General features: G+C 42.6%; 1 protein-coding gene across 11 annotated transcripts in view; it reads right to left on the bottom strand.

Annotated features, from left to right (window-relative positions):
* The window catches only part of LOC146687412 (receptor-type tyrosine-protein phosphatase F), a 158,067-nt gene that overhangs the window by 10,361 nt on the left and 127,237 nt on the right, over positions 1–20,469 (bottom strand). For 6 of the 11 annotated variants that reach the window (XM_085438509.1, XM_085438510.1, XM_085438511.1 and 3 more), the window contains 9 exons: positions 18,367–18,521; positions 14,785–14,897; positions 12,331–12,363; positions 10,850–10,947; positions 7,115–7,238; positions 6,601–6,776; positions 1,960–2,079; positions 1,117–1,271; positions 353–638 (listed from right to left, as the gene is read on the bottom strand). In XM_085438509.1, the coding sequence (XP_085294635.1) occupies positions 353–638; positions 1,117–1,271; positions 1,960–2,079; positions 6,601–6,776; positions 7,115–7,238; positions 10,850–10,947; positions 12,331–12,363; positions 14,785–14,897; positions 18,367–18,521 (1,260 nt within the window). The remainder of the gene's footprint in view (positions 1–352; positions 639–1,116; positions 1,272–1,959; positions 2,080–6,600; positions 6,777–7,114; positions 7,239–10,849; positions 10,948–12,330; positions 12,364–14,784; positions 14,898–18,366; positions 18,522–20,469) is intronic. The other 5 variants (XM_085438516.1, XM_085438520.1, XM_085438515.1 and 2 more) reach the window with 1 other exon arrangement.

Genomic DNA, 20,469 nt, shown 5'->3' with positions numbered 1-20,469 from the left:
AACGGCTGTGATGTCTCAGCGCTGATGTCACTGATTCAAAAACACAAAAAACCCCAAAAAGAATACTTGTGCAGTGGCGGATTGGGTGAATTAATTATTTGTGACACCGACACGGATTTTACAGCTGCAATCTGTTGCACCTTTGACAAGATTCCACCATAAAAGTAGCAGAGCAAACAGGTTTCGTTAATGTGAGGAAAAACAAGGAGAATGGTAACTTTATTTTGTAACTTTTGTTATTTATTACCACTTCCTGTGCAGCAATCCATTGACTTTTACACACTCTTGATTACAGTTAAATATGCTTATGTAATTATGAAAGAAATTTATTTGATGTGTGTGCGTCAATCACCTTGAACTCCAGCTCCATAGCGGTGACCGTCTCTCCAGGTGCGGGCTGGGTGAGTTTCTGGATGTGGGCGTAAAGGTTGCGGGCTGGCACCTCGGTGTTGCCGCAGGTAGCGGCCTCCAGTAGGGCTTCATGAATAAAGATGTACTGGTCCTCAGTCTGGACCATATAGTTCCTCTGGGCACGCATGCACGTCACATGGCCGTATATGTCTACAGATTTCTCGTGCTTCATGCGCTCCAGCATGGCATCAATCACAATGAAGCAGCCAGTCCTGCCCACGCCCGCACTGATGGAGAGAAACGGAAAAATTAATATGTTTTCCTGTTTGTACAGACGATCATCATGCGGTGGAAAGACATCATTAACACAAAAAACAAACATGCAATCAGGAGGACTGTAGAGTATAGTAAGATTCCCGGTTCTTTAATGTTCTCTCTACACTTGACAGCTGAACACTCAGCATCTTATCATCCGGGGTTAGTTGTTTTACACCTGCTAACAGTAACAAATTACTGGGGCAAATTAATATATCATTACTCTATAATAATACCATCAGCAAATTAATATCAGTGTCCACAAGAACAACATTTTATCATCTCTGTTGCAAATGATGTCCTTTACAGAGCAGATTCATAACTCCTGTTGTTACAAGTTGTTACTTCCATTAAATATATTTTAATGGTATTTCAGTTTTTAGTATGTATCTATTATTCTGTTTGATTAATGCGCTACTAAAAACACAGCTTGTTTCTTCATGTTCCCACCTGCAGTGGACCACCATGGGCCCTGCATCTGGAGGATTGCAGGCTTTTACCCGCCGAAGGAAGGCCAGGATCGGTGTGGGATACTCGGGCACCCCGTGGTCTGGCCAGGCCATGAACTGGAACTGTCTCACCTCCCTCTTTTCACTGGAGCCATTCTGTGGGTGAATCAGTTTAGTCAATAAAACAGGAAGCCTAGTGGGAGATCCTGGCATGGTAAAGTGTAACTGGCTCCTTTAAAGTAAGACATTTTCATCTTTAATAAGTAAAGGTCATGCTGTTTTTTTCATGCGATTCATCATTCTTCATCGTTCACGTAAAATCTGCAGTAAAGTCTGAAAAGCACATGTGATTAACTATTTTAAGGTCTCAAGTTAACGCATAACTTTGATAGCAGTACATAGAGCGCTCTACTTTTAGGCCTGTGATCATGCTGCAAGTGTAGGTGTAGATAACGTGTATAATTTTGGAACTTAGCCCCAGCGGTTTCTCTGAAGGGGTTTCTTGGCATTGTCACCATTTCTGATTGAAACCAATTAATTGTTCCAGCCAGAGACTTGCATTTAATTAGGAATTATAATAATGTTAGAAATTATAACCAAGTGATGGAAAAAAGAAATGGAAGAGGAGAAATAAAGGACAAACCATTAGTCACATCATCACTGCACTGAAGTATACGAATCAAATTGAGAGAAAAAAGTGCTTCTTAAAAGAAGAAGAGATGAATGTTGGAAGTTACAAAAACAATTACAATAATGGAAAAATTATTCATGTATAATAGCCTTTAACTGTCTGCAGAAAAATGAGGAATTGCATTTAGACTGCAAATGAAAAAGGCTACTCTACCTTGTAGAGGGCGAAAGTACGGACGCTGTACGTTGCCAACTCTACAGTGTCCAACATGGTGACCTGGATCATCCCATAGGTCTCTGTTCCACGCGATGGCCAATACTGGTCACACTTCACCTGGCGAAGCAAAAGAGAGGGCACGCTGTCAGGAGTGAACTGCTGCGAGTATGCACCACGAGGCTAGTGAGAGGCTTGTAGGATCACACTGATTAACAAGGAGGGAACATTAAAGAGGTCAGATCAAAGGCTTTGTCCACTGTCTAATTAAAAACTGAAGACTCGGCATCAGCTCAGGTATCCGCTACAGAAAAAAAAAAAAAAGAGCACTGCAGAAGCAAGCTTTTGCATGAGCGTTCATGTGTGTCCACATTTGAAGCGGGCTTCAATCGAGCATAAAAAGCCCACTTTGTCTTTTTACCAGCCTGTGATCATTTTCAATTAGCTAACTGTCGGGTGGTTCGCACTCCTTTGTCATGTATGCTTTTGGCGCATTTGTGCTGATCGGGTGCTGCATTGTGGAGGGAGATGTGTCTAAAAGCCTGTTCTGGCCAGCCGTGAATGGACAGCAGGTTCGGCCACCTGGCTCCATATGTGCTCCATATCTTTGGTCTCATCCACAAACTTCGCTGTGGATGAGACTAAAGATTCTCCAAACACTAGCACCGAGTGTTTGTGTATCTCTGAAATGACGACTGGCCTTCATTTTACTCCTTGTGGCTTAGCAACGTGTAGTTGTCACTACTTTAGAATAAAAAAGAAAATGTTTCTTTTCACAGCTATTCTTCACTCAGAAATAACCTTTCCTGACCAAACTGATGAATTTAATTGCTGAAGGTAACTTGGCAAAAACTGGACTTACAAAAATGCAATCACATAATCAGTCATTTGATATTTAGAAATGCTTTCATCGCCTTCAACAACTATTGAACAAAGTTTAATGGTTAAGGTGATGAATCACCTTGATACCTAAACACTCGGAATAGCCAGCCTGGTCTTGCCCAAGTGGGAAACGCTCAGGCAGAAACATGAAGGTAGTTCATTCATCCCAAGGTTATAGGGGCATAAACATGGGATGGTTAAAGATCAAGAAAGAAAGTCTGAAGCCCAATCCTAAAAACAGAGAAGGTGTCTGTCTCTGAAATTCAAACTGGGAGTGGTTCCTATTCTACTTCTGGAAACTCACAACAAGGGGTCTGCACTCAGAGTGATGTGCTCTTTTGAGATAACATAAGATATTTAAGACATGTTTATAATATCCTCTCTCTTTAATATACAGTCTGTGGTCTTCCCCTCTAGTTCCTGGCCTGTCTAAAAATGTCTTTGGAAGCACTTCATGTTCATTATGACCCTTTCAAGGCTTTTTCCCAGTCAGTTACAGGCACGGAAACAACAACTACAGAATCAGCTTTAACGTCAGGAATCCTGGGACAAGAACTTGCTGATATTGATTTGGATAACATGAGAGGAAGAGATGTGGCACGGGTGAGCTAATCATATTGATACTGCAGTACAGAGCTGACATTTGGAAGCACTTTGGCTGTCTCAGAAAGCTGGTAAAAATTGACACACAAAATGCACTAAAATTCACCCCCTCACATTTCACCTCCCCCGGTGACAGTTTCCATTCAGAGGCAGAGGCAGACCTCGCAGGAGAAACTCAATTGAGTGATGGGGAACTGCTTGCCGTACAAACATATGGATTAGCAGTCACCACTGTAATGAATATCTTTGTGCTGCCTGAGGTTGGGTGGCATATTCTCCTACACAAAGCACTACAGAGGGACACGAACACACACACAGGCCCCAGGTTTCACTATCATCTGCTTCTGCTTTGAACCTTGCTTTCTCACATGTCGTCACCTGGCCTTTTGCAGCTGGCATAGACCTCTTATCTACACACACACACACACACACACACACACACACACACACACACACACACACACACACACACACACAGGTCTCATTTCGAGTCCTGACCTTTTAGGGTTTTACTAACTAGTAATGCAAGAGGAAGCAGAAATTTTTCCTGCGGCCGGATCTCATCATTATATTTGTCAAGCAGCTGCTCTGTTTGGCATGAGACGTCAGTCTAACTGGGTGGTGGGAGGTTGACTCACGCACCATATGCGCCTGAGTGCATTTGCGAGAGAGACGCAGACAAATAAAGATTGTGTATTTATATAAAAGGAGTGGACCTAAAAAACAAAATTCCCTGAAACAGTGAAGTAAATCCATGTGTCTAATTAGAAGCACAGGCATTATTTTGGGATGATTTTGCAAATGTATCAATGCATTTCTCTTCATTATCACACTGCAAACACTGTTTGTTTGATACAGTTTGGAGCCTAAGTGTTCAATATTATTCCAAAATTAAATTAGGGAATCTAATCAGTTTAGCTGACTGTTGGCTGTCTGATACCGTTTTGGAAAAAGCCATTTAAAAGTTGTCACATACATGCAGAAGATTAAACTAAATGTTTAATCTTCTGTATAGAGAAAGACTGCTTTGATTTGGATGCACCACGTGTATCACAATATGTTTACAAAGTATTACTGCACAGCTCTTTGTGAGCGTTAAGCTATAAGCTATACTGAAAATAGAAGTTTGTGGAAGGTTCATGCAAAGTAAAAATGATTTTGGAGGGGCTAACACTGCACCGAGACACCACCTCCTGGTTCGGAAATGAAACTACACCCCTAAAGCTTCGTCCACCACTCTTGTGATGTCACACACAAAAAAATAAAAAAAATCCAATGTAGTCTGATATGATTTGGAAAAATACTTCCACCCCCAGCTGGTTGAAGGCGGGTTTGGTTCTTTGTGTCTCTCTCCATGGTGTCGGCAAACCAGCGGATTTCAAAATGTGTGTAGGAGGTGGGGATTGGCTCCGAGGCCTATTCATTTTTCTTTAGGTTCCTCGTGTCGTGGTGTTTCAGTTCTTTATATCCTTATGTATATGCACAGCCACCACTCTGGGCTCAAAGAAGGAGAGCCTGTTTATCTGTCACAGGGCTCTGAAATTGCCACTCAGACGCACTAAATATACCAAGAGGCGTTTGTGAATACAAGTATGTCCTCCCCATCAAGTGAATGTGCAATAAAACTCATCTAATCAAGCTGAATATATTCTCCGAGGAACAAATAAATGAGTTCTGTTCTGAGAAGACATATTGTGCTCACAATTTGCCTAAATGATTGATTGCACTGATAGCTTAAAATTAAAACAGATGATATGTTGTGAAGGATAGCAAGTAATTTAAAGCTTGACAAAACAATTGCGAAGAATCAGTATAGATGAACTCAGCTTCAGGTAATGATCTTCTCCCCCAAAACACTTGAGTCTGGGATTTTGGAAACAAACTCTTATTTATACTTCTTCTCTTCTCCCGTTCTTCATCTGGAGACTGTCTTTTATTAGGGTACTGTATGCATACACTAATAAAACAGCACATACTGGCAGGGCTCCATGCTGATATTTTTTTCCCCCTCCAAGGAATTCATGAGCATGATTTTGTGATGGTAATTAAATAAACCCAGTCCAATTTTGAATCTCAAGTTGTCTGGTGCTCTCTCTCTTTTTTTTCTCCACTTCTTTTATTAGCATAGATTTATTTTAGGAGCCCACAACTGTTGTTAGATGACAATCCTTTTTCATTCCAACTTCAGAAATTTCATTATAGTGCTGTGGCTTTCGTGGTATTACTATATGTATGGAACCTTGATAAGGAAGTGCCAAAAATAAATACGCAGAAATCGAGTATTGAACAATTTTTAAATAATCAAAGAGTTTGCATTATCAGATTTGAATATATAAGCAGTGCACATGCATCACTTTCACGTGGGACCGTTCAATAGCAGGATTGCAAAGTTAGACGCACAGTTGCCAGGATAACTTCATCGTAAGTGACAAGCAAACAACAGGAGGGGAAATCGGAAACGGTACGAAGGTTTGTGCTGTTACCTCACAAACATATTTAGACAGAGTTCACGCAGAAGTTTTTTAGAGATTGCCGAAGACTGCGGAGAAGAGCAGCAACATGAAGCGATACTGTCCGCAGACAAGCAAAATATCCTTTGAAGTCCTTGTGACTTTGATCAGGCTGACAAATCCAGCTTTAAAGCAGGACTGGGTGTCTATATGCCTTCAGGCTTTGTTGGGTGTAAAGTTCCTCAGTGTGAAGCTACATAAATATATATACATACACAGGCCATTTGTGTATCAGAAAACTCCATTTCTGTCCACTTTTTGACTTCCAAACGTCAGCTGATGGTTGGGTTTGTTTGCAGCATTGTCAGCCTCGGTGGCTTTAAGTTCTATACAAGAGTCCTTCGTTTTGCTCTCCTCTCTGCACCAATAACAGCTACTGGTTTGTTGATTTGTCACTCAACAGTGAACAAAAAAGATAAACAATAATATTAAACAAAATATTTTACAACTAACATATTAACAAGCATTAAACATTATGTACCACTTAAAATTCATTATTATCATTGCAATTAATAATTTATTATAATCACTTTTATGGGGTTCATTATTAATAAATTAAATTAAATCAATGCATGATTAATGCTTTGTGCAGGAATTGTTGAGGAATGAAGTTGCACATTACAATATTTTTAAGGCTTCTCCTTACCCTTGACTTTTCCTCCAGTCTGGTCATCATGACAATGGTGCTGGATCTCTGCTCCCACACCATCCTCCAGAAATCACTCAGTGTCTCTGGCAGAGGCCCCTGAGTAGCAATGTAGGCATTCTGCTTCCTGTAGCCGTCGATGTAATTGGCATTAATGTAGTCACTTCCTGGAACGGCTGCAAAAAAGACAAACAGTGTGCATAAAACTCCTATTAGACAGTACAGTAACTATTATAATATTTCACTGTTCATTTATGGATATTTTCCCTTTGTACACTGCCAGAAGTCAAAGACAACCTGTCAGTCAATCACCTAGATTACACAGGTCTTTATGATTTACATGCTTAAATCAATACGGAACAAAAAAAGATACTTATGTGTGCAAAATTTTCATCTTTTAAACCTGCACCTGCAGGCGTACAACATGTCCTTGGAAGTTTTGAAGGAGGCCTCAATCGATGGCGGTGTCAGTCAATAGCTATCTGAGGGGTTAAGCGGTTACGTGAGCTCTTACCATCAACGGAGGTGAGCACCACTCTGGAGTGGTCATAGGCGATTACGTTTGCATAGCGGTTCTTTGGCTTGTTTACTTCCATGTTTGAGTTTTCCCAGGTAAACTGCTGGCCTGGATCAATGGACTGTGAGACAGGACAGAGGAAGGAGGGAACAACAAAATGAATAAATGAAGTACGAATGATTATGAGAGAATGAACAGAGAGCCACCGAGCAAAACGAGAAGCTGTGCTGTGGATACCAGCTTACAAAGTGAATCCCTGATGCTTGCTGCTCTGCAGCTGCTTTTTGTGGATTAACAGTTTGGTTATCTGCGTGACATTTGCAGTCTTATGCTAATGAAGTACAAATATAAAGGGTCTCAATTTTTCATAGGCAGAGTGTAGAAAGGCTTTAGTTTTAGTTGAGAAGTTAGAAAGGTTTTAAGTTTGCAGTCCACAATTTGACAATTCCACTGAATTACCTTATCCTGGGAGGTCATCTGCACAATTTGGTGCAGTGTCCACAACTGTTTGTTCTTGTCTCTATCGTATCTTCCTGGCTTGTGTTTTTGTCCTCTCTCTTTCTGACCCTCTTACGTCATTTGTCTCTTGGGCTAACACGACAGCAGGCTGCATATATATCGATCCGGGGAGATATGTGATGGCCTCTTATCCCTTGCTAGATAATGTCACAGAATCTCTTGTTATGCCATATCGATCCCCCACAGCTCACGCCGGAACCATGTCCAGTAATTCCCCGGGCCTCGTGCCTCACAAATCCAGCAGGAGTTAAAATGACACATTCAAAATTAATTCTCTAACTTAATGCAACTTCAGTAATTTAACTCATTCACTGCCATTGACGTCTATAGACGTCAATTGAAAAACTTACGTTGACTGCCATTGACGTCTATAGACGTCAATTACGTTTTTCAATGGGAGGGGCTAGAATACAACCTCGGGCAGCTTGTCAGTGAACATCAGACTGCTTGAAATGTATTTTTCACAAAAAGCTCGTTTTCTCCCTTTTTGTGGTCAAAACAGGCATTTTTGGTGGAACCCACCTCTCTTCTACAGCTGATTACTAAAGAATGGAAAATGGTAGAAACAAGCTTTTTTTTTGGATGGAAGAAGAGAGTCTGTTCTTCATTTTGGTAGGTTCAGCGTTTATATGATCATAACACACAGTTTTCTGTGGCTCTTCAAAAATGAGTAAAAATGCTCAAAAACCCTGGCAGTGAATGAGTTAATTATTACAGGTCATTTTACGTCAAAATGTTACAGCACAGCTTTCATGTAAAAATACTCGGATAATGGACAAAATCTATGGTGCAAGGTGAAGCCTCGAGAGGAGGAAAATAAAGATCCTGGGCCATTAAATGTTTCTGCAAAAAGTCCTTATACGAACAAAGCAGGTGTAGTTCTCCTTATTTGTAAATCAAACGTACAGCAAATTGCCATTCAGCTGCTTTCTTACAAACACAATGAACTGATAGCGTTCCTAAAGTGGCACCTACATTAGTATAAATGTGGCTTAAAATTGAAATTTAAGCTATTCTGCACTTTTGTTTCTGAACAGGACATAAAAATGTAAAATGCTCATATGCAACTACAGCTCCAATTTGCTCTGCGGTGAGAGTCACAGGGTCACAAGCCTATTGCTGCTGATGAGCTCAGCACTGCCAATTTTTCTGTCCGTGGCCGTCAGTGTGAAGAGAAAAATTTTATTTGCAGTCAAAACATGTCATATCGATTTGAGAGCTCAGTGAACACAGCAGGCACACTAGGCTGATGACAACTAGCAAACAAGTTAGAGGTAGAAGTGGCAGAAAGAGGTGAGAGGCAAATGCCCAAGGTACTCTCAATGACACAGTGGAAATATTTTAAAATAAACATAATGATATTGCTATGACGACGGCTGCATGATATTGCTTCCTGCGATAAAAAGACTGTCAGGGGAGCTGCAGCATGCCTGATTGACAAATTCTGCTCATTACCCAGTGTGCTCATTGCTCAGTGTGATGAGAGGAAGTGGCAAAGCCACTAGATATTCTGAGCCTTGGGGTAAGACGCAACGGGAGCAGCCGGCGAACGTGACTGTGACAAAGCGCCATGAGCTCTGCCACAGCGCCATGGCTGGCACAGAGATGGATGGCCATCTGCCGGGCGATGGAGGGGGTCTTCCCTGGCTTGGAATGACTGGTGCAGGAAGGGAATGGTGCTGGGCTGGTTGCCTGCAGTCATACAAGCCACTTCTCTGGCTTGATTCGTTTACACTAACTCAACAGGCCGGCAGGGTGATGTTGTAGAGAGGCACTGAGCAACACAAGGAAGAACTTAATTGAGAGCAGATTTTTACCAAGGCCTAATTATCTCCCCGGTTAGTTGTTAATTTCACAGCGAGTCAGAAAATGTCCTTTAGAAACATATTCTGCACGTTATAAAATGAAAAACTTTGCAGACAAATGTATGCATAATTTGTCGTGCACTGTTAACGGCTACTTCTCAGAGATATTTGATGTTTCAGTGAACAAAATGTCCATTTATCCATTTTTTAACTATTATCTAACTTAGGATCGTGGCTGGTTTGAGTCCATCCCAGCTGTCATTGGATGAAAGGCAGGCTACATCCTGCAGAGGTCGGCGGCCTATCAAAACATTTCTCAGTAAAGCAGGTCCTGTAAACTAGAACCTGCAAAATTCCAACACACATTTTCAGCTCCAACGTGTTGCAGCAAAACACTAACGCTTTCTAAAGAAAGGATTAATCACACAGCTGCTGTGTTAGTTTTAGCTGGGAGTATTCCAAAAAATGAAAACTGAATAAACAAGGCCTCTATCATTCATAAGGCAAAGTACACAAACACTACATTTTCAAGGAAGAATTTTTATAATTGTATTTATCTAGCTTGCTTTGTGGGTCAGCAAGTGTGTTAGAACAGTTATATAAAGCTATCAAATTGATGTCATTTTCCCCGTAATCACTGGACGGGGCAGATAGCCGATCAGCTCAAATAAAATGTTTGCTATAGTTTGGGCTTATGATGTTGCGTGGGAAATGGTTATGAGGTTGGCAAAATTACTCTGCTGTTTCTCTCGGGGTGCAAAATTGCACAGAATAACATCTTGATGTACGGTCAGGAACAAACTGAAAGAGGCGAGAACATGACCTTCTAAATCGATGTAAAACAATCAGTCCAAAAAAAAAAAAAAAAAAAGACTTGTTGGACCCATTGATGGAATAAAGCTAATTAAAGAAAACACATCAAACAAATCAGCAAATGAATGCAGAAAAAACAAGAGCCATCTTTTATTTAAGGATGCCTCTCCACTTCATCTGGCCTTGCTCAGTACCCAGACGAACAATGTGCCACTTTAAATGCAAATTTGCTTTTGTTTTTGTGAGGAAGAACACTAGACTAGAGATAATCTCTCACCGAGGCTGCCTGTAAAATAACATTCCTCAGGAAAACATCAACACGCACACAGATTGCTTAAGCAACTTGCCACCTATTAGTTTTGTGAAAAGGCATCTCACAGCATTTAATGTAAGTGTTGCTTTCCTAGTGAGATTGGTAATAGAGTTGTAAAAATGACTGAGGAATGTCCACGTAAGAAGGCTTCCATAATCTATTAGAATACATGCATATGGGATCAAAGAGAAAAACTTCCCCCCAGATATCATAACAAAGAAACACATTTTCACGCTTGAAGGAGTGAAAATGTCTGATACAGCGTTAGTGCGCTGCTCTTACCTCGTACTCCTGGGAAAAGCGGAGGCCGTCATTGGCCTTGAGTCGCTCTATGTGGTCAGCCAGGTCAGCGACGGGAATGGGGGGGTGCTCCCTCATTCCTGGGAGAGGAAAAATAGGGGGGGGGGGGGGGGGGAGAAAAGAGTGAGACCTGGCTGTTTTTGCGTCAAACACGAACACTGACTTGCACAAACATTGGTAGGACCACAGGGTGAGTGAGGCTGCCGGTGGGACCATGGGGTGGCTGTGTAACAGTGAGGAGTGTGCACTTTGTTCAACAATGCATGAGGCGAGGGAGAGAAAAGAGAAAGAGAGAGAGAGAGTGCACAAGTTGAAACAGGCTTGTGACATTTGGTGACATTTGGTGATATCGTCATGCTAAGTGAGTAGGACAGAGGTGGGGCTGATACGGAGATGCACATGAGTGACTGGGTGAGCATGCTCCTTGAAGGAAGCAGGAGACAGACATCTCTCTGACTCCACAAAGCTCAATTGGTGGCAGAGGTGGGCCCAGAGCAAGAACCCGCAAGTCTCTACAAATCAGTCACACTGTCACTTCCTACTGAGGAAAAAAACTGACTGGTCACCAGCCAAAACTCATTTCTTTGAAAATCCCTTTCCCTACAATAGACTATCTTTCGGCCCAGCCTGGAGCGCTCGGGCTGGATTAATTTCAAACAACCCCCCTGCCGCTCTCTAGATTTCTCATCGCTGGGTTATTGGATGATTTATTGCTAATCTACCGACACAAATTCCCCCTGTGCCTCTGAACTTGGCAGGGCTATGTACTTAAAGGGATTGCTGGGAACTTGGCTCATGTGTTAAAAGTTAACTGTATGTAATGCATAAAGACACTTTAAAGTTATACACGGAGCATCATTAACCTTACACACAGCCTTGAAGTCACACAGATCAGACGCTTTAAAAATGCAGATATATTAACATTAGTGCCTTTGGCTGAGCACATCTATAAGGTCATGGGTCATGCTTTCAGATGAGAGACCGCTCCAGCCCTAATAATGCTCTAACGTTAATGGTTAATGGCTAGTAACTATGGCCGCTGTACACGATGAGACCTGGCCAATTACCCAAATTGAATTCTATCACACAGAGGAGCCTATGAACACATTAACATCGGTGTACATGTGTTTGTGCATTTTCACCAAGGTTTTTTTTTTCTACAGCAGTGTTGTTGGTTAAATGGAGAGTGAAGCCATAGATAACAAGGCTAATGTAGAGCATGTGTAACTGTCCGCACTGCTCAACTACCCATGAAACCATCTAATCCACTGCTTCTATCATAAAGGTGTTGTGGGAAGTTCACAACCAAAAGAGGACATTGCAGCATCCTTGGAATGCCAGAAGCTGTAAGCTTGTAGGCTCATGATGTCTGTCAGGATTGCAACGCGGGAATGGGTTTCGTGAGAGAGGGAAGAAAGACTGCATGTGTGGGAAATACACAGTAGGTGAGAAAGCAGACTAACTTGGAGTGTTGGGGCAGCGATGAGAGCTGGGACCTGTGGAGAGAGGAGAGTGAAGGAGGAAGGAAGAAGAACACTCAATCAATGGAGGTGGCTCAAGACCAGACTAGGGCCAAACAGTATCTGCAAATAACCTTTCAAGCTAGCTGGAGTGTGCAGCAAGTGCTGTTTGCCCTCTTGGGACAATTCAAGTAGTGCAGTTTACACTGTTAAACAAAAGTGCATACAAAGCTTGACTTTAAAGTACTCTCCTGTGGCAGGATGTGTAAACTCAGTGCACTGCATCACAGAGTAAAGGCAACTAGATGTTTCAGCTTAAGTGTCAAGAGGAAATGTTGACATCTGGTTGGTGAAAACTTTACTTGAAGGTAAAGGTTTTGCTAAAATCCCTTTCTGTACGTGAATCATTTGCATGCACAGGTACCCACCCAGTCAATCGGGAAGCCAAGCAACTGTGATGAACAACTTGACAGAGTGGGTAATAATTAGACTTTTTCAGTTAAACTGAGGGCTGGTTTAAATTCCTAATAAGAGTGGTCTTTGCTTCATTAAACATCTTTTTTTTTCTTTAATGAAGTTACCACATTCCCCACATAAACAAGTGATTTCCTATTACTTCGGCAAACTGTCTCCAAGTGGTACTTGATGCTATATTTAAAGTGTTAGCAACAAATGATCTTAAGTAAATATTTGCAAATACCATCTGATCCACGTCTGTCAAGGATAAATCAGGTCAGTTACTCAGAGAACCACACGACTGCTGCTGGAGTGCCAAAAAACGCACAGCCGAAAGCCTGTTGAACAAACCAACATGCCGGAGACGTGAGCTGCAATCGGCCGGACCGTTTCGACAACAATCAGTATCAGAGCAGGAATGTTCACCTGCTGGGGGCGAATCAAAGAGAGAAAAGAGCGACAGGACAGAGGAATGGGCCGTTCAATATTCTCTCAGCTCAGGCTTGGAGTCTTCTATGATTTCACAAGCTAGACACAGCCTTGGTAATTTTTGATAATCACCACTCTTGAAGCAAAACAGCGAGGTGGAAAAGGAGAAAAAGAAGGAGATATTGTTGACGTAAAGGGAGAGAGAAAAGGGGGGGTGTAAGGGGAGAAAAAGAAAGAGATTACCCTGCAGGGGGAAATGGAAGACAAAAGACGAAAGAGGTGGAGTGGGAGGATGGGAGAACAGAGCTCTTTCAGAGCGACAGCACTGCTTAATTCCTCTGCAGGGGTTCATAGGGGCTCTGTGTGTGCGTGCGAGGGAGTGTATGGCAAATGGGATCTTTAATAACCCGTGAGAAGAGATACACACGCGCTCACACAATCACACACACACACACACACACACACACACACAGGAAAAACACAGAAACGTGCGCGTGCACTGAGGTTGACATTTTGTCTCAGCTCCATTGTTCCCTCCGCCTGGCTCACCTTGACATCAGAGGCAGCAGGACTCATTATCAGCTGGGGGGAATGAAAGGAGCTCATGGAGGAAGGAGGAGCAAGAGACCAGAGGAGGAGGAGGAAGAAGATCAGGGGGAAAAGGAAGAAGGAGGATGCCGAGGCGGGCACCCTTACACGACGCACACACAGACTTCAGCAGCGTGTGCGGCTGGAATTTGAATTCACTCAGCCTGACTTCACTGATACCGTCAGCTGGGTATGACGCGATCACAGTTTGTTGATTTCTGCTTGCTGCCCTTTTTTTAAAGAATTGGTGAAATTTTCTTCCTGACAACAAATCAAATAAGCCGTACGTGTGAATGTCATAAAGTAACACATGCTACAAAACACTAATAAAGAAGAGATCCATCAAAGGAATGAGTAAGGAAGGCATTCAGCTTCAGGGAAGGCTGTGCAGATTCGAGTTGGGGGGGGAAAAAAAAGCAATATCTACTATTTTTCAAAAAATCTTGAAAATAAAAGACATTAAAGAATACTATTAAAGATATGAGTGACCTTTATATATTCTTTCAGCACTGAAGATAAAATCTGTTTTTGAGTTAACGACTGATGAATTTTAGGAGCGCTTTCATTTTGGAAATGACGCCCTTTCAAATCCCTAGTCAAAAAGCAGAATATCCTTTTTTCTTCATTTTGATATTAAAAAACTGAATTCTTTTCCTGCAAAGCACTGATTAAAAAATAAAACACACATGTACAAGTTTCTAGGTTTACCCTTAAACAGACCCATGAGAAGAAGTTGAGGCTGATGCCTTTTTCCCGTCTTATCAAAGTTACATCGACTTGTAAACATCAACCCTCAAGCTTTAAATTACAAAGAGAGCTTCGAATGCTTTATTAAAGCAGAACTCTGTAAGCTTGCAACTGTCTTAATAACACGGATAACTGTGTCACTACTGTCTTAAACCAGAAAGTTCAGAAAGTTCAGAGCGGAAAGCAGAGAAAAGTTTACATAAACTCTTTGTTGTTCCTTGTGTAGCTGTTTGTTACCTGGGGTCTGGTAGTTGAGTCTTCTCATCTCTACAGGGTCGGAAGAGTTGCCCAGCAGGGAGTCTTTCACCCCACCTGAGTGCTCGTCTTTAGGTAAGGGTGATGCACGCTTCCTGTGGTGGTAGAAGCAGACAGTAAGAGCATTTCAAGCTGAGCTCTAAGCTCAAAGTTAGCCGTACGCTGAATAAAAGCATACAGGCTGTATGCATAAAGATTCAAAATTACATCAGTGATTCCTCAGAACAAAAACAAACAAAAAATGCACACATTTTCATGCTGTTTCACACTTGATGAGGTTAATGACATAGTTGATGGTTTTCAAAGCTACTTTTGAGGACCACCAATTCAAGAGATAGTATGCATCATCCTCATTAGTTTGAAAAAACTGGAGTTTAATGTGTTTGAAGAAACACCGTAATTTTCCTGGAGTGGGCTAGGTTTGGCTTGTTTGCGGCTGGATAGGTGACAGCTGCAGTGTGGGAATGTGTACATGACTGCCTGTTTGTGTGTAGTAAAGACAGAAATGTGTGCTTTCCGCTGCTGTTTGTGTGCGCGAGTGCTAACAACACATTGTGTTTACTGGCTTCCAGATTGAGAGGAAAACAGGCGGAAGCTGTAATTAGCTCATCAGCTGGGTGGCACAACACAGGGTAATTAGACCAGTTCTGCAGCACCTGTGCTGCTGGGCCCGGCCTAGCTGAGTCTAGCATAGCACAGAACAGAGCAGCACAGCTCGGACTGGCTCAGCTCAGTCGACCGTGAAAAGGAAAAGAAAGCATGTTTTCAGATAGCCGGCATCTGTTGACATACACACACAAACAGGCACACAGATGTACGCTTTCCCATCTCTCCAACTTTTACAAGTACAAACACACAGAGACACTCATACAGATACAGCTGCACACTCACAAGCCTTCTGACTGCAAATGGAAATGGGCGGAAGGAAGCATCAGGGTGCCCTGTGGAAATTTCACATCTCATTGCACTCCATTTGCAAGTGGCGAGCGTGGGTTTTAGGAAAGAGCAGGGCCTTCTGTTGAAGCCCAGCGTGGTGAGAATACACAAAGCTGCTGGTGCACACACAGCCTTAACCCGGTCCACCTCAGCCACTGGGGCTGGGGGCCTCTCTGCCACCTGTTATCTTATGCTGCAGAGGCTTAAGTTAATGCTAGCTGCATGACGGTTAATCTATGACAAGCATCACTTCCTCTCCAGCCGAGAGCTGAGCCAGACCGTATCTGGTTTTCCCAGAGTTTGCTCTTAGGCTCGGCTAGACTGAGGGAGGGGATGAGAGAGATCTGTCCTCTGCACACCTCATCCATACCTCTGACCCACTCAGATGCCAATCAGTGCTACATGACACTTTAGTGCTGTCCTAAAGTAAATGTGGCTCATCTTGGGCTCAAAGTGATGGTTAAAATGTGAGAATGTAAAGTAGACGCACATGCACACTGTGAGAACATGAGTGTGTTTGCAGTACAGGGTGTGCTTAATGAGGCTAGAACAGGCCCCTTTGTTGCGACTCCTGCCAAGGGGAAGCAGGAAAAGGAGGGGAAAAAAGGCTAAAAGTAGAGGAATGGGTCTCAGTGGAAAATGTCAGCTTAAAAGATGGGAACATTTCTTTTTCAGCAGTTTCTCTGTCTGGCATTTACTTCACAATGGCCCATTCAGCAGCAGGTGATGCCTTGGCATATTCAGATGGGGCCAGTCTTGAAGGGGCACGCTGACACTGGCTGGATAATGAAACGCAGCACGGAGACAAACCACAGCAGACAGAACGATCTGTGGGAGGAACGCTGGGACTAGATGTGAAACATGCACCGGTACACATGACCCTGGAGCTCCTCTGACCTCAGTTACCCAGGGCTGCAGAGTCTGCTCTTTCTCATGTATTGTACAATTTCTTAAAGTCGAACACATCAGACACAAAGATGATTCCTGAGATTCCTTTGAGATGATGCTTTTGGTGTGCAATGTCAATTAGAGATGAGAGACAGCCAACTCTGCAACCCCATAGAGATGATTAATACCACCAATTTCACAACACGGATGAAAACGACTTGGGCAGTGGGAGATGAAATTGTGATGGATGTTTCAGGGAAAGTACCCACCTTTCCTGTTTGCTGCATTCACAAAGGCAAGAAAGAAGTCGGGGTGTTAATGTGTAATAGTTATGCAGAAGTATTTTTTAACACATATCTTGATCTAACTGGACTGTTTTCCAAAGACTAAAAAAAAGCCAAATATTGAAAGCAAATGATTTTTAAAAAGTTATCGTAAAAAAAAATCTCTCGAGCCTTTTGAGAATAATCATGGCTTTGTTTGCTGCTAGTGTTGGTCTTGGCGACTCTGCAGGTAGCAATAACAACCAGAGCTACAGTGTGATTATTCCTCTGCACATTTACTGCCAGTCCGCAGTGAAAAGGGCACGCAGCCACCTCCCCACAGTCCCTCCTGTCAATCTGTGTCTACATGAAGAAAGGGCTTCCAGACAGAGGACGTGCTACTCAGCAGTGAGCTGTCTCAAGGCCTATTATTAACCAGTCCCTTTCTAAGTCTGCCGGAGACAGCAGCCACATAGCAAGGCTGCAAGGCTGAGGATGGCAGGTGAGGCACGTATGATGTGAAATTAAGATCTTGTAATGGATCCATCAGGACAAGATAGTAGGTAGGACTTAATCATGAAGAAGTGAAGTGAGGGGAAAGAGTCCTGCAGCCAGTGCAATATTCTTTAAAATTAATGATGTACAAATAACTGTGCATGACTACCATGCTTGAAGAAAGGCTGGTTTTATAGAGCTGCATGAGTTACTTTTTGGTTATTTGGGAAAAAAAGGTTAATTGTTAATTATAGCTCCATTATTTTGTTATTGAAAATCTATAATTGAAAGTCATGTCTGACAGCACAAAAGTCAAAGATGTTCAAAGTGCAAATATTCATTAGAATATAGCTGGAAGCCTTCACAGCTTATAAGCAGAACTGAGCAAATGTTTGGCATTTTTGTTTAATAAATCACTTAAAATCATTAATTCTAATCGACTAGTCGTTTTAACATTAGCCATTAAAGTTTCTCCAAAGCACCTCGTTGGTCTGTACATACTCATGGTGTGCTGCACAGAGGCACCCGAAGTGCTTTAAAGAGATATTGACTAAGCGTTTACTTGAGCCCTCTGTTGCACCCTTCTGTTTCTTATTTCAAATGACCAATGGTGTTGGCAAAAACACATTCCTCACTCCTAACTAAGAGATTTTGACAGCCAAGCTGTGCTTTTTATTAGGGAGGCAATGTCAGTTGCCATTTCTGCTGAGACTTCACATAGTACTGCTGAAAATAGCCAGCTGGGCCAAAATATTTTGTATGAAAAAAACAAATCAACGTGTCTTTGGCTCTCCTCTCATTACCGTGTATATTATGCAAAGGAAAGTGGATGTTATAGTTTGGTGTGCGAGGAGCCTGGTGCAAGTGGCAGGAAGAAGCACGTCTCATTACCATTCCTGATGCAACCATAAGAAACCTACAATCACAAGTGTCACCGCATTTCAACCTCAACCAATTAATAATCAGAAGCATGGCTTCTTACTTCTTAAAGATGAGGATGGCGATGACGATGCTGATGATGAGCAGCACAGCCAGCACTGGGCCCATGACCCACAGCATTTCAGACTGCTCCATCCCTTGAGCCATACTTGAAGTGACCTCGATTGGATCTGAGTAGGGACTAGCTGAATATGTCATCTGTAAGGAAACAGAAAAGAGAGTACAGGTACATCAGAGAGGCACTTCAGACTTTTTAGTATGTATGCAAGGTCTCCCTTCTCATTTAAGTGTAATCTGGATTCCCTAGGGTGTTTAAAACTGCCTAAAGTTAAAAAAAAGAAGCTCAAACATCAAAGGAAAAGGCACTGGACTCGGGGAGAACGAGCATGTTGCTAACATGAATTTAAAATTCTACACAGGGTTCAACTGTAGATCAACCACTTATATACTTAAAGGACAATTAAAAAAGATACTGACACTTTGAATATGTAGCACTTTCTGTGGCTGAAGTAACAAAACTGGAAACAAAGTTTTCTACATAAGAGATAAACCAAATATCTCACTTCCCATATCTTGTTTCTGGCACTCGGATAGTCAAGTTGTGTCAACTTAGTAATAGATGACAGTCCAGTGATGAAGCAGAGCAGGCCACAGAGCTATCGACCAAACTCAAATCAAGTTTATATATTTCTGTTAGAAAAAACTAAGACGGCTGATGACAGAGCGACTGACACCAGAGTGAGGGAGGTAGAGATGGAGAGGCAGGGATAAGTGTGCATGTCCCTTGGTCGCTGAGATAAATGGGGGCACAAGAGAGGACTCATCTCTTCTTCATTAGTGTTCACACCGTGACAGAAGAGGAGGAGGTGACGACGAGGGTGCATTTCCACCTTGGTTGTAAATGAGACATCTTTCCACTCCACGTCTCTGAATGATGGGGGAAAGGGAGGTGGGGAGGTATGCATCGGTGTGTATGTATCTGAGGACGGGGTACCCGAGGGGATGCAGTATGGTGCATGGTAAAAAAAAAAAAAAAAAAAAAAAAAGGTTTGAAGAAGAAGGAATCCAACTGTGAGAGAGCAAGCTGACAGATGAGAAAAAGGGAGGCGTGAGGCATCTGTCATTAGAACTCAGCGTGACACCTATTGAATGACGATAGGAGATGCAGGTTGGGATAGGGAGTACAGAGTGTGGAAGGATATGGGTGACAGATCGCAGACCTCTAAGGGAATTGGGCTCCCAGCATGCAGTGGGAATGGTGGGGCAGCAGGCAGCAGTAATCCGGATCATTAGCTGCACAGCAGCCTGCTCTTCAGTGCACAGGCAGATATTAATTGGAAAGATAAGCTGCGATGAGCTCAAAGAGTCCTGCGCTCTGTCATATAGTTCTGTTATCACTCATGCTCTTGGACAACTGCCATGAAAACTTACACTTTGGGTGTGTGTGATACGGCACGTCTCAGTGGTGTACGTGCAAACCACCATGCTCTCATAGTGGGCCCGGAAACATGATAACTCAAGCAGGAAAGTGAAAAAATTCACATTTTCATGACAGCAATAGTTTACAGCAGCAATGTTTCACATTTGTCTCTGTCTCTCTCACACACACGCACACAGACAGACACACAGCAGGGACATGAGACCAGCTTTCTACCATTCTGAGCGCCTTTGGGAGGAACCTATTATCCAAGAACAAAGAAAAACGGCACAGCAATGGGACGCTGCTGATGTGACGACACCACAAGGCTTCCTGTTCTTTTGGGAAGGCCCGAAAAAGGCTGTAGGATATGGCCCTGCAGGGAATCCTGGGAAAAACTTTTTTTTTAATGAGGTAACAAATAACTGCAGCTGTGCTTTCAGAGAAGGATAAGAGAAGAAGAGCAAGAGCAGAGGAGAGGGCTGAACAAAAAGAGAGGGCTTTTTGTCTGGTGGTCACGGTGAAGTAGTGGGATCATCCATTTGAACGGCCCTAATATCTGATAAAAGCTCAGTCACGCAGCTCCTAATGCTTCTGCCCTTGCACAGCGGTATCACAATGGAGCAATGGTGCAGTGAAGGAATGTGCGAATCTGAGAGTGAGTCAGAGACAGTGAAAGACATAAGTGCATCCCTTACAACTCTGGATCAGTGCGCGTCTCTCTGTAAA

Source organism: Copadichromis virginalis, linkage group LG18, assembly GCF_057382275.1.
Source record: "Copadichromis virginalis isolate Kocher_CV1m ecotype Utaka linkage group LG18, C_Virginalis_male_GT1.1, whole genome shotgun sequence".
NCBI lineage: Eukaryota > Metazoa > Chordata > Actinopteri > Cichliformes > Cichlidae > Copadichromis > Copadichromis virginalis.
This window is presented reverse-complemented; position numbering and strand designations above follow the sequence as displayed.